At 37.1% G+C, this 13,335-nt stretch overlaps 1 protein-coding gene across 2 annotated transcripts in view; it reads left to right on the forward strand.

Moving 5' to 3' along the window:
• khdrbs2 (KH domain containing, RNA binding, signal transduction associated 2) overlaps positions 1-13,335 on the forward strand; it is a 104,097-nt gene that overhangs the window by 31,461 nt on the left and 59,301 nt on the right. For both annotated transcript variants that reach the window (XR_007140290.1, XM_027174826.2), the window contains exon 3: positions 12,936-13,052. Coding sequence is in view for 1 of the 2 variants with exons in the window: in XM_027174826.2 (XP_027030627.1) it covers positions 12,936-13,052 (117 nt within the window). In the remaining variant the exon portion in view is untranslated. The remainder of the gene's footprint in view (positions 1-12,935; positions 13,053-13,335) is intronic.

Raw genomic sequence — 13,335 nt, forward strand, 5'->3', positions numbered from 1 at the left:
TCCGTCCAGGGTGTATCCTGCCTTGATGCCCGATGACGCCTGAGATACAGGCTCCCTGTGACCCGAGGTAGTTTGGATAAGCGGTAGAAAATGAGTGAGTGAGAGAGTTTACAATGAAACCATGACTTCACCTCAATAATGTAACTAATAATTTTACCAAAGTTTGTCTTATGTTAGGCTTATAGTAATTAAAGTGAACCTTTAGCCTGGTAGAGGTATAGGTTAAGGCTGTTGATGAAAGATTCCTCTTCAGCAATACCTTTATCTGATAATGATTGCAGTGGATCCAGAGTCTATCTCAGGAAGCAGGAAAACACCCTGGATGGGACTCCAGTCAATTACTGGGCTCTATTCACATGCACATTCACATCTAGGGACAAAACACTGAGGCCAGGACACCAATTGGCTTTTTTGGGTGGTGGGAGGAAACTGTAAAAACATGGACGAAACGCATGTGGACACAGGGGTAACATGCACATAAATTCCACACAGACAATAGTCTGAGCTTGGGACTGAAGCTGTAAACGGCAGCTCCACCTGCTGCGACATCATGCTGCCTGCTAGTAAAACCATTTTAAATCAAAATATATCACAGCATGAACATCATAAATTTCATGGCTTTAAAACACTACTGCCTTAAAATTGAAAAAGAACTTTGGATTTTAACCACCATGCATGAATAACCATTATTGTAAATTATTCATGATGACTGTTAGAGAATCCCATCCAGCTGCTAGAATATAGGCAGCCAGATATTTTCAGGCATCTAAATGTGTAATTAGTGACCATCGGCTAAGAAAAACTACAACACTGGCTAACACTGTAAAACAGCACCATGTTGCAGTGGGGCTGACCGTACTTTCCTAATTAGCCCCAATTACCTCTAACCCTAATTATCTTAAATTTTTCCCCATTGACAGAAAAATTAATGACTTGATTCTGCTCCTCCTACAGCCACTGCAGAAAACAAATTAGGACCTATTTTCTCACAATCTGAACAGAGACGTGGAGATTGGCTGTACATAAAATGTGTTTCATAACGCTACAGTGATGTGTTTTCCTCTAACATTTTCCCACTAATGGGAAATCAAAACATTTCACCATCACTGGCTAATTAGAGACATACGTTCTTTGCATTCTTTTGAGTGATAAGGTCGGCTCTATCTGTGGGAAATTTGCAGTTGTAAAATGAAAATATTAGATTTTCAGATGTTGCCAGGGGCGGTTCTAGGATTTCATCTTTAGGGAGGCTTAGCCCCCAGTGCGAATTTAAAACAGAAGAGTTTTATATTATATGACTACATAGTAAGCCAAAAGTTATGGTATTATTTAAAATGGCAAAAGTGTACAAATTTTATGCATGATGTAATGATGCCAGTCTTGAATCAAATCAGTTCATGTATGTGTGCATTCTCTACGAACAGTGTGTCCTATGAATGCAGTCATTAATAAAAAAATATTCACAACACAAAGACCAAATCAATAAATGTTATTTTTATTTAGTATTGAATGAATTGTTTGCATTAATATTTTGTTTGTGTTATACACTCCGGTTATAATAGTGGAATTTCACTGGTATAACTGATTTTTTTTTAAATGTCAACATAGTACTGTGTGTATATACATATACACACACACACAAATCTCTGTACATTAAGTTCACTACTTATAGCAGAAACATGCAGTAGTACAACTTTTTATAACTGTACCTCCGACAAATTTTTACTTGTGGGATGGCATAAAATACATCCTCACAATACATACATTTTAAAAGAAATATCTCCAATTAAATAATGAAAACTGCTATGCTACTATACTGCTTTGTTTATATGTTCAGATAAAGCAGACAGCTGATGCTCTTTTGAAACACTACAACGCACGTGCGTAAAAGCAAAGTAAAAAATTTTGCTCCCTGAGCAAACTGATAAATAATTTTCTTTTCATTTCCTGCATTTTATTTTTTATTTTTTAAAAGTAAAAATTATACTTATAGTTTTAGGGTGGCTGAGATCACAGACAGGGGGGCTGGAGCCACCCTAAAAAAGGTCTAGAACCGCCCCTGGATGTTGCTAATATTAAATCAAACAATTTTGCTGAATCTACAGTATTAATAAAATAAAGATATATGCTACATGATATACAGTATGCCATGCCTATGAGTTTTCTAGAAATTTATGAAATTCTGAAATTTCTGATCTCTAGAAAATTGTCCGTAGTGTGTGAGTGTGTGAGTGAATGAGAGTGTGTGTGTGCCCTGCGATGTGTTGGCACTCCTTCCAGTCTGTATCCTGCCTTGATGCCCGATGACGCCTGAGATAGGCACAGGCTCCCCGTGACCCGAGGTAGTTCGGATAAGCGGTAGAAAATGAATGAATGAATGAAATTTCTGGAAATCTTAGGTCTCCAGTGAAACCCTAGGGCAGAAACATGGTTTATAACTAGATATTCAAAACTGCCAAAATTGGATGACTAAAATCCTGCAAACACAAACCAGCTTAGTTTATACACCTCTCACGTTGTGGAAAGTTTAGGAGAAGAGTAAACTGCAAAAATACAGCAATTTGTTTCAGCTGACTAGACTGCAGTTGCTGTAATGCACCCATGATGGTGATATTAGTTCTGGATGGCTTCGTGTACTGACAAAAAAAAAAAAAAACAAACATGAAAAATACAGGCATTTCGGGATATCTTTTCCAGCCCTGTGTGAATAAAGGTCTTTTAAGGTGATGGCCTCCTGATGGGAAGATGGTTTTAATGCGCTGTTTGTTTACCCAACATCTGTGCTGCTGGCCTCAGCATTCCAATGCTCAGTGTGGGTCATGAAATGCTGAGGATTTTTCAACACAAAGATAAATATCTCAAAATACATCTCACTAAATATCTTCTTAAAAAAACTTCAGTAATTTTCTAACATCTGTTACGACTGTACTGTTACTACTGCAATATGTTCCATTTGGTTTATTGACTTAGCTCTGACCTTGAGGAAACTAAAGGTAGTTATTGTAAAGAATGAATATGTCTCTGTATATGTATATTCTTTCTAGTAAATGTTAAAGAATGAATAAAAAACAACAACACAGCTCTGCCTACATTTCATTTTCTTTAACTTGAGTGTCATATTGTCTGGGCAGGCTACAGTGATTTGGAGACATTTCAGTTTATTCATTATGCATGAGGGCATTTTCAACAGAGCTGCACTAATGAGATGAATTTGTCATCAGTGTTCACTTTTGACCGTAATTCAAGCGCGTAGAAACAGCAATTCATAATCCGGTTTCGCAAGTAATCATCTTCCTCAAAGCTCTTAAGGTCCCTTTGAAGTTCACTCTGAAATATGGAGAGTGTTGTTTGAGTGCTCCTTCTTTTTGTCCCTCACTCACACTATCTCCATCCTTGGTTTCTTTCTAGTATTCTCAATACCTCTCTTTTTCAGCTTTGCCTTCCCTCACTTTATTCTTTGTTCTTTCTTATAATTTTTTCATTTGCCAAGACTGTCTTTCTAATTTTATCCTTCTGTCTGTAGACAGTCTGTATTTAAACATGACCAGCAATTCACAAGGCCTCTGCAGACAGTCAAGAACCAGTCGATCAGCTAATTTTCAACGTCATATTTACCCAAACTTAAGTATCGGTAAAGTCTGTGAATGGAGGTGATGCCTTACTTTCTGGTTACTGTCTGGTTCTCCAATAATTTCTCATGTCCCTACAACATACAAGTATTTTACTGCCAATAATGGGTTTGTCTAGATTAGTGTTCATGGATGGCTCTCATGTCTTACTCTGCACCACTCGTGGGCTCCATGGGCTTCCCTGAATTACCCCTAGGTTGAATGAGTGTGTCACGTAATGGACTAGCATGCCACCCCAGGTGTATTCCTGCCTTGTGCTTGGAATAGGCTCTGGTTCTACCATGACCCTGATAAAGATAAAGTATTTACTGAAGAATGAATATGTGTATGTCTTTCATTCCACTTTTACTAGACATTATGCAAACGACCAGTTTGTAGTCCATAGATCTATGTCCCTAGACAGAACTGCACAAATAAAACTACATACTAACTACTAACGATCATACACTTGAGTGTTGATACAATGCTAAACTAATACTAAATATGTCCTCTCAGTAAACAATCTAACCCTTTTAGTTGCCAGGTCAGTGTATTTTTGCTTTCTGTCTCTTTTCTGTTCATGTATGCATCTGTCTCCTTCATGATGGTCTTTTTCATTTTATCTCTCTGTCCCTTACACTCCCATAAAAAAAAAATCTATAAATTTCTCACTCCACTATGTCTATAGGAATCTCTCTATTTTTCTCCTTCTTTTACTTTGCACCTTTTTTCTTTCCTCTCTGTCTTGTCTTAATCTGTCTGTCTCTTTGAGTTTGTTAGCCTTTTCTCAGTTTTGCAAGGACTATCTTTTGTGCTGTATCTTGTCACTGTCTAACCTCCTCACTGCTAATTCCTGTGTCCACACACTCACTCAAGCTGAGTCATGTCTTCTCTCATCTCAGAGCCTTAACAGTCTCAGTCCTTGACTAAAACCCTGCTGTGGGAAGTCCATCCTAGCAGTACAGCAGCTTTGTTTGGCATTGCTCGCCTCAGTCTGGCTGGGGTACTTATCTGGTGCCATGCATCACGGCACTGGGGTTTGCCCTCCAGCTCAAACAAAGGCAAAATGCCTAGCCACTGTTTTGGATAATACCCCACTATATTTTATGCCAAGTATTATTGGCAAGTACATACTGAGCTAGAAATGGAGTGTTTTGATGGTTTGACTTTGGATTTATTTTTTTTTTAAACCAGGTCAAAAACATCACCCAGCTGTTTTTATTTCAGATTTCCTCGGTAAAAGCTCAAGATTACAAACTGCTAACTTTTAAAAGAAAATCTGTATGTAATCTGCAGGAATTTCACTTTCTCACAGTCATATATATTCATCGTTGTGAAGGCAACACTGGGTGGTACGGCTGCTAAAGACAACCAGAGCAAATAAAAATTCTCTCTGTCAACTCTCAGATAACTGGTGTCACAACACTTTATTTTTCCAGTCATATCGTCAGATAGAAATAGAATGATAAGAAATTTGGCGTGATAGGAGCATAATGATAGGAAATTTGATGACCCTGCTAGCTTCTATTATTTGTGATTATTCTTGTAAGCCATAATAGAATATACACAAAGAGACAAGCAATTTTGTTGTTCCATTGAGAAAATCACAATTTCTATCAATTGTGCTATTTAGCCTTTTGCAACCTTAAAGCTTTTTTTTTTTTTTAAAATAGCCAATAACTGGCAACAATCTTTCAGTTTTTATAACATCATTTGCTCACAATGTCTGTATTTAGTAAGATGAATAATAGTAATAGAGTTGAGTTTTTCAGCATAGAATATGTTAGAATAAACAATATGCAGTTAACTTTAATATATGTACAGTACATTGTTCTTATCCAATAAAAGATTGCTCATAAAGGATAAATAATGCTTCAGGCATTATTCCATGGATTAAAATGCTGTCTGATGTATGTAAGTTGCTGTAAATGACACCATGTTGACGTCTTTTTAAGCGTTTCTGAATATAATGGTATTTCATGCAATGAAATGTTAAGTATTGGATAATGCTGATTGTTTACATGTCTGTTACGAGGCTATTACAGCTGTAATTGATCAGATTGGAAAATATATCAAATCTAATCTGTGCCAGAGGTTTGGGGCAATATCAGTTCAGCATGCAAATACTCAGTAGATACGAGTAATGTATTCAGAATAAGTTTGAAGGAGTTTTGATATTTAAGTATTAATATGCCAGAATTTCTCTTCTAAAGGTCTCTAATTTGCTTTCCCTCCCAAAAACTGTACTCTCACCGTCCATCTGTACACTGGTTTACATTATTCACATCTTTCTCTATCCAGTAGGCATTTACATTACATTACATTTATATTCAACTGAGCAGTTGAGGGTTAAAGGGCTTCGCTCAAGGGCCCAGCTGTGCAGCTTGGTGGTGCAGGGATTTAAATTCATGACTTTCAGATCAAAACTACAATGTCTTAAACACTGAGCAACCACTACATCATCAGTGAGCTTGCTCCTGTTGTAGCCTCAGATGACCGTTATTGGTTAACTCGACTGGAAGCCAGTGTGGTTTTCTGCTGCTGTAAACCAGTTATACATTTTGCTTATTTGAATTATTATAGCCAGTTTGAACCCATTGGTCCTCTGACCTCTCTCATCAACACGATGTTTCCATCTACAGAGCTGCAGCTTACCAGATGTTTTTTGTTGTTGACCATTCTGTGTAATCTCAGCAACTGTTGAGGAACAACATGCAGGACCATCCTGATCAGGAGTTTCTGTAATAATCAAACCAGCGCTTCTACCACCAAAAACCATACCACATAAATCAGAGCGATCACATTTTCTTCCCATTCTGCTGTTTGTTGTAAACATTATTTAAGACAGACAGACAGACAGACAGACAGACAGACAGACAGACAGACAGACAGACAGATAGATAGATAGATAGATAGATAGATAGATAGATAGATAGATAGATAGATAGATAGATAGATAGATAGCAGTGTTCTATAAAGTACTAGATAGCAATACTTGAGTAAAAGTAGAAGTACCGTACTAGAAAAAGACTTTGGGAGACGTGAAAGTTACCTTTTGGAATATTATTCAAGTAAAAGTCTTAAAGTATCTGATATTTAAGTATCAAAAGTCATTTTCTGATATTTAATATATTTAAGTATTTGAAGTAAAAGTAAAAAGTAAAATTACAGTGATTTTCAGTAGGCATAAGAGGCACTTCATCCGGTAGGAAGAATCTTTCATTCCAATGTACAGAAACATTTCTTGCAAATACGTTATCTTCTTCACCCTGTTCACCGAGTTCACCACTATCGTCGGGGTGGTCGTCCACGATAACGGGAGGTCCTCCAGTAGGGGCTTCCATTGCGGTTTCAGTTGTGCTTCCGCCTCCTTTTGGCAACATTACGCTGAAATAGAGCGTGCGGAGCTGTGTAATGCAATCTAGGAGCAGTGATTCGCCAAACCTCCCTTATTGCAGATGCACACATTTCTTCTGATTTTATTTTGTAGTAACGAGTAACAAAGATGCTTAGTGGAAATATAACGGAGTAAAAGTATACATTTTATCTAGGAAATGTAGTGGAGTAAAAGTGAAAGTTGACATAAATTTAAATAGCAAAGTAAAAGTACAGATACGTGAAATTTCTACTTAAGTACAGTAATGAAGTATTTGTACTCCGTTACATTACAGCACTGATAGATAGATAGATAGATAGATAGATAGATAGATAGATAGATAGATAGATAGATAGATAGATAGATAGATAGATAGATAGATAGATAGATAGATAGAACTTTATTGTCATTTTTATACTATATAGGTACATTGCATCAACCTTTAGTGCAAATAGTAAAAAAAAAAATGTGCAAAGGAACAAGTGCAGATAAATATGTAAATATATGTACAACAAATAAATAAAGGTCTGTGCATAATTAAGTGATGCTCTTGACCTGTACCTGCATTATTCTGTGCATTGGACTACTGGTATAAGTGTTTCTAATGCAGTGAATGTATATTTGCCTCCATCCTATCCAAACAGAGCAGGAGAAATAGAACAAGGAGGTTTACTATGCTATTGCTCATGCTTAAATGAATTTCAGATTTTACAGTGAACATATCAACCCAAAACAAAGGTCATTTATTTAGATATTTTGGCTGCCAAGATTGGTAATTAAGTTCACAATACATGCGGCAGTCAGAGTAAGCTGAGGGTAATGAACTATACGTTTCCTATTTAAGGCTTATCCTTGATGCCAATCCAACTGAGTCTCTGTGTAGGCTTGAGTGTCATACTTAATTAACCGCAAAGAAATATCCCTATTAGACAAAGGACCATCTTGTTCTGGTATCTGAAATTTGGACAGGAATTTAATCTGACATAAATAAAAGATTTTGATGTTGTGAAAAGGTTCAGAGAACTGTTTAACCATTAAATAGAGAGAGAGAGAGAGAGAGAGAGAGAGAGAGAGAGAGAGAGAGAGAGAGAGACCAGCAAAGCCCAGACCAGGTGAAGGTCCCTGTCACAGAGTCTCATATAGGGAAACTCATTTGTTAGGGGCTCAGTCAAGCACTGACTGATAAATTCTCTTTGCTTAACAATAACAATAAATCAACACTGTTGGCTCTTTACTAGCCCTTTAATTACTCTCTGATATCATCAGCACATATTGATGCTTGATTGGTTTGAAGTAATCGTCCTCACACTGGAGATATCGCGTTCATCATTTCACTTGTGCCACTCTTATGTCAGTCTGTCTGTACCCATCATTCATCGTCCTGCCAGCATACCGCTGCTGGGGCGGCTTGCGTCTTTTCAAACCTCATTTACCACTGAACCATGGTCTCTAATAAAGCCCAAATTGCTCATCGCAGAGCCAGAGAGGGGCTCCAGACATTCATTAGCTTAATGAAAACAGGCCACTTGGCTGCCACCGCCCAGTGAGCTTCTTCGGCCATCTGCTCGAGGGCTTCTTGCCAGCTGTGGAGTATTTCTGTCACATCCACCACACAGGAAGAGATGCAGGCATTTCTAACACTCAGAAACAAATGAGCCTGTTGATGCTGCATGATAGGTTGCAGAAAAATCCTTCTGCTTACGCTTAATCTGCATATTGCATGTATACTCATGGAGAGGTAATTGCCAGGAATGTAACACCTACAACATTATTTGCTTGTTAATGTTGTTTTTCTTTTCAGTAGATATCACCTAAAAGCTGTTTCATCTACAGTTTGAGTGTCATATTGTCTTGCCGAGCTACAGTGATTTAGAAGCATTCCAGCTTATTTATAAGGCATCCAACCGAGCTGCATTAATGAGACGAATCTGTCTTGAATGTTCATTTTTTTGCAATAATTCAGTCATGTAGAAAATTCATAATCCAGTTTCCGAACTAATCATCTTCCTTAAAGCTCTTTAGGTTTATTCTAAATATAAACAAACGCTGTCAGCGTACTTCATCTTTAGATCCCTCCCTAAGTGCTATGAATCTCCTAAATAACGCCACACTAATTTTCACCTTGAAGTAGACTTGGGAGGCTCCAGGCAGATGTGATGAGAGTTTGTTCACTTGATGCAGGTGATTTCCTGACATGTGCTGAGCAGATGATGCGTACACGTGTAAGGGGTAACTATTTCACTCGGTTCACTGTGTGCCAGCTGACCATTGAGAACATTTGAAGGGCAAGCTCCATTGTGTTGGCAAAATCTTTGAGCAGCAGAGCAGAAACTAGATAAACAAACACAAATTACCATGGAGTAATAGATTAATAAGATGCACACACACACACACACACACACACACACACACACACACACACACACACACACACACACACACACACACACACACACACACACACACACACACAAAATGCTGGTGAAGAAACAAAAAATCTTTACATGAGCTGGACTGTTTTGTTATGCATTAGTTGTTTAGCATCAATTTTGAACATATTTCATTTTTTTTTTATTTGGTTTCTTTTTGAAGGTTGTTCATGTAAAGCACTGTCCGAATCACATAGCAATATAAATGCTTCACATCAGCCTACAAATATGGCCACCACAGATTTTCACTCCCAGCAACCACCTGCTCTCCCATGATCATAGACGTTCTCTTTCAAATAGTTTTCACCTGTGTTTAATTACATAGATTTAATTCAGCATTGTTTAGAAGTTTTAGTTTGCACTTTGCAAAGTATACGTTCAGTTCTCTTATGCTCGTGACATTACCAAGCCTACCTATTGCTCCTGTGTATATACTTCCTCTGTTCTCGACTGTGATTTTGCTGAGTCTATTTGGATCCTGTTCATAGTCTGTTTGACCTGTGCAGTGTTTTGACTTTCTTTGCCTGATGTCTGCTGGTTTGTTCACTAAATCTAGTTTCTCATCTGTTCCTATTTTCATACGTTAATTTCAAATGTTCTTAATTTGGTGCCTTTTTTAAAACAAACTCCTGCGTTTGCATACTACCATAAAGTATCTGCTGTGGTGACAGTCAGGGATGACAAATAATAAATGAATTAGCCAGCTGACATTAGATAAAGCTCTATGTACTTACAAAGAAACCTAAATGAATAAGCTAAAAAGTGGCTAGACATTTAAGCGCATCAATACAGATTAAAGGGATCAAAGAGTGAATGATTATATTCTTCAAACATTGCAAACATTTGCTCAACACACAATTAAAAATTCATATGACGCCTTTCTCTTTCCACACATCTCGTGTTAAAGATCATTTGAACCTGAATACCTGGATTTATTCCCCTGTTGATATATTTGACCTTGACGGTACGTTATTGTCTGCTTTGTGTAAGACTTTTTACTCGTTTTTTTCAAGTGTCAACAAAAATCTATCTGTCATTCATGCACACTAATTAAACTGTCTAGTATAAATCATTCCACCGTCATTCAGATTGTGCCCCGAACAATGTGTGTAGTGCAGCAGGTGGTGGGATTTTGAACATTAAATTTAAACATAGCTACAAAAAAAGTGGATTTTTTTTCCGGTTTCTGTGGTTGTTGTGCAAACTTGTGTGCTAGGTGATTATTTAACACCAAGAGACTGGACACAAATGAGCATGTCCCAGGAACCTCGGGTACTGATTTGTCCCTCTATGAGAACATGCATCTTAGAAAAACCTGCAACTGCTAAACATATAACAAAGGAACAACAATGTGTAAAATAATGAGATAAGGGATTCCCTGGCACAATAAAGCAAAGTGTTGAACAAGTAACAATTTTGCATCTCATTAGTTTCCTCTCTGGGGTGGAAACAAAATCATGTAATTTTAAGGTTAAGGTTTAGTTATAAAAGCAAAAGAAATGATCTGGTGTAATTGCTAGCTAATAAGTACTAATCCCTCCATTTTGCTTTTACAGCCTTACAATTTTTATTTTTTATTTTTATTGGCTCACAATTTCAAGGCTTTCACAAGGACTTTATTTTTTTAACATTCTGTCTAATCACTGCTTTAAAGTCTATATTTGACATAAAACGTGCCATACTATATGTCTTTTTTAATGCTAGTAAGATTGTGTTGTGATTGCTTTATAGATGTTTTAAAAAATGAAAAAAAGAGTGGAAAAATCTAGTAAATGGTCTCGGCGACTTTTCACCCACTGTGAGTGTGAAATGTTAGTTGTTGCCCCAGGCCAATTTCTTGATAGCTCATCATCTACACTGTGTGACTAGAATCCCCATTGGAGAAAAATTTTTTGGCCCTTATTCATCAAAGCAGCATAGAAATGAACAGAGATTTGAGTGCCAAGAATGACATACAAATTACTCTGCATCTGATTTTAGAAATTATCATATAACATCACATGAGTGGTGATTTGAGATTTACTGGAGTTGTTCCTGTTATAAATAAATAAACAGAAAAAATGATGCAACACGGTTGGTTTGGGAATAAGCCCTGACTTAGATCCTTGTCTACATGTCATATACATACATACATCAACCACAATTTAGCCTCATATACATTTCATTTACATAGATCATGTCTTGGTTTATTCTAGTGCTGAGATAGTGAGCCAATAATAATAAAAAAAAATAACATTCAGGAAATAAAGTCATCCAAGATACAAGGGAAAAAAAAATAAACCCAGTGGTGGGGGAGGAAAAGTTATTTTCTGTGAAGTTCTGTGAAATGCTTGTTGAAATGCTGTGAAGTAGAGATGCCTGTATCTAATGTTGCTGAAAATAAAGATGCTATTTTTGCTTTGATATTTTTTATCAGATGTGACATTTGCATAACATCACTGAAATAAAAAAAAATGATGAAATACTTGAAAGAAATGAATCAAACACCTACAGACTATCAAAATGAACAAAATGCTCTTGTGCAATTATAATGATCGATTTTAATCATCCATACATCCATTTTCAGTAACGCTTATGCTGCACAGGGTTGTAGAGAACCTGGAGCTTATCCCTGGGGCACAAGGTGCCAACCAATACGGGGCACAATCACACAGTTACACAGTATAAACAATGTGCCTACAGCCTACAGTGTGTTTCGACTGGGGAAAGAAACCAGAATACCCTGAGGAAACCCTTGAAGCACAGAGCAAACATGCCCCTAGGAGGAGGAATCTGGATTGCCCAGAGGAAACTCCTGAAGCATGGGGAAAACATGCAAACATCGTACACAAATGGGCTTATGAAGGCAAACACAACCACTAAACAAACCATCGTGTGCCCCCTTTTAATTTTATTCGCTATTTTGTTGTTACATTAATTGCATACTTTAATTTGAAGATATTTTTCCAAATTATTTTCAACAAATCAATCATTTTTAGGTTGTCAATGTATGATTGTTGCACTCAGATTTGCAGAACCACGGACGTGAGATAAAGCGGTTACCGAAATCGAGCGAAATCTATGCTTGATAGAGCAGCTTTTGAATGTATGCAAAGTTCATGAATAATTATATGCCTCCCACAAGCACCGACCTCAGGGGCACTCTACAGATCTTTATTGGCATCTGCAAATGTAGTAATATCAAGTGTGAGCAACAAAAAGGTTCTTTGCTGACCCTGAACTTTGATTAGTCAGGTAAGAGATTACACTCTCTACAGATAGAGGCTCACACTCCAACATACAGCTTGCAAGGAATCACAAACCTTCTTGTTATTGCTGCAAAAAAATTAAATGATGGGCATGATAGAAACTGAGTTCCTTTTTTAACCAATTTCTGTTCAGCTAATATGTTTGGGGGTGTGACTGACTTTGTCTGTGATGGAAAAAAAAACCTATAGATGTTTTTTTATTGACTTTGAAGTAAGAGAACTGTCAAGTAGCGTGAGAGACCGACAGTATTGCTTTTTCTCTTCTCCATTACAGTTTAATTTTGTTGGGAAACTGCTGGGGCCCCGGGGCAATTCCATGAAAAGATTACAAGAGGAAACCGGAGCGAAGATGTCCATCCTTGGCAAGGGCTCAATGAGAGATAAAGACAAGGTAGGGTAAAAGTATCCTGCTTTTTGCTTTCCATCTCTGGAACGCATATGACATACGATATTCACTTTGATTTATTCCTAAACACATTAATATGCAAAAACAGTTTTCAGAAACGTGCACTACTAAGTCAGAAACCTAATAGAATTAAACATATTAAAATACATTTATTTCATCCAATTTCAGAATATAGTTTATGTGTCATCTCTCATAATGCTGCATCGAAAGGAAAAGTCTGTACACAGCAATTCTACTTTACCAGAGCTATTTATTTTTTAGACTCTCT

The sequence above is a fragment of the Tachysurus fulvidraco genome, chromosome 4, assembly GCF_022655615.1.
Source record: "Tachysurus fulvidraco isolate hzauxx_2018 chromosome 4, HZAU_PFXX_2.0, whole genome shotgun sequence".
Taxonomy (NCBI): domain Eukaryota; kingdom Metazoa; phylum Chordata; class Actinopteri; order Siluriformes; family Bagridae; genus Tachysurus; species Tachysurus fulvidraco.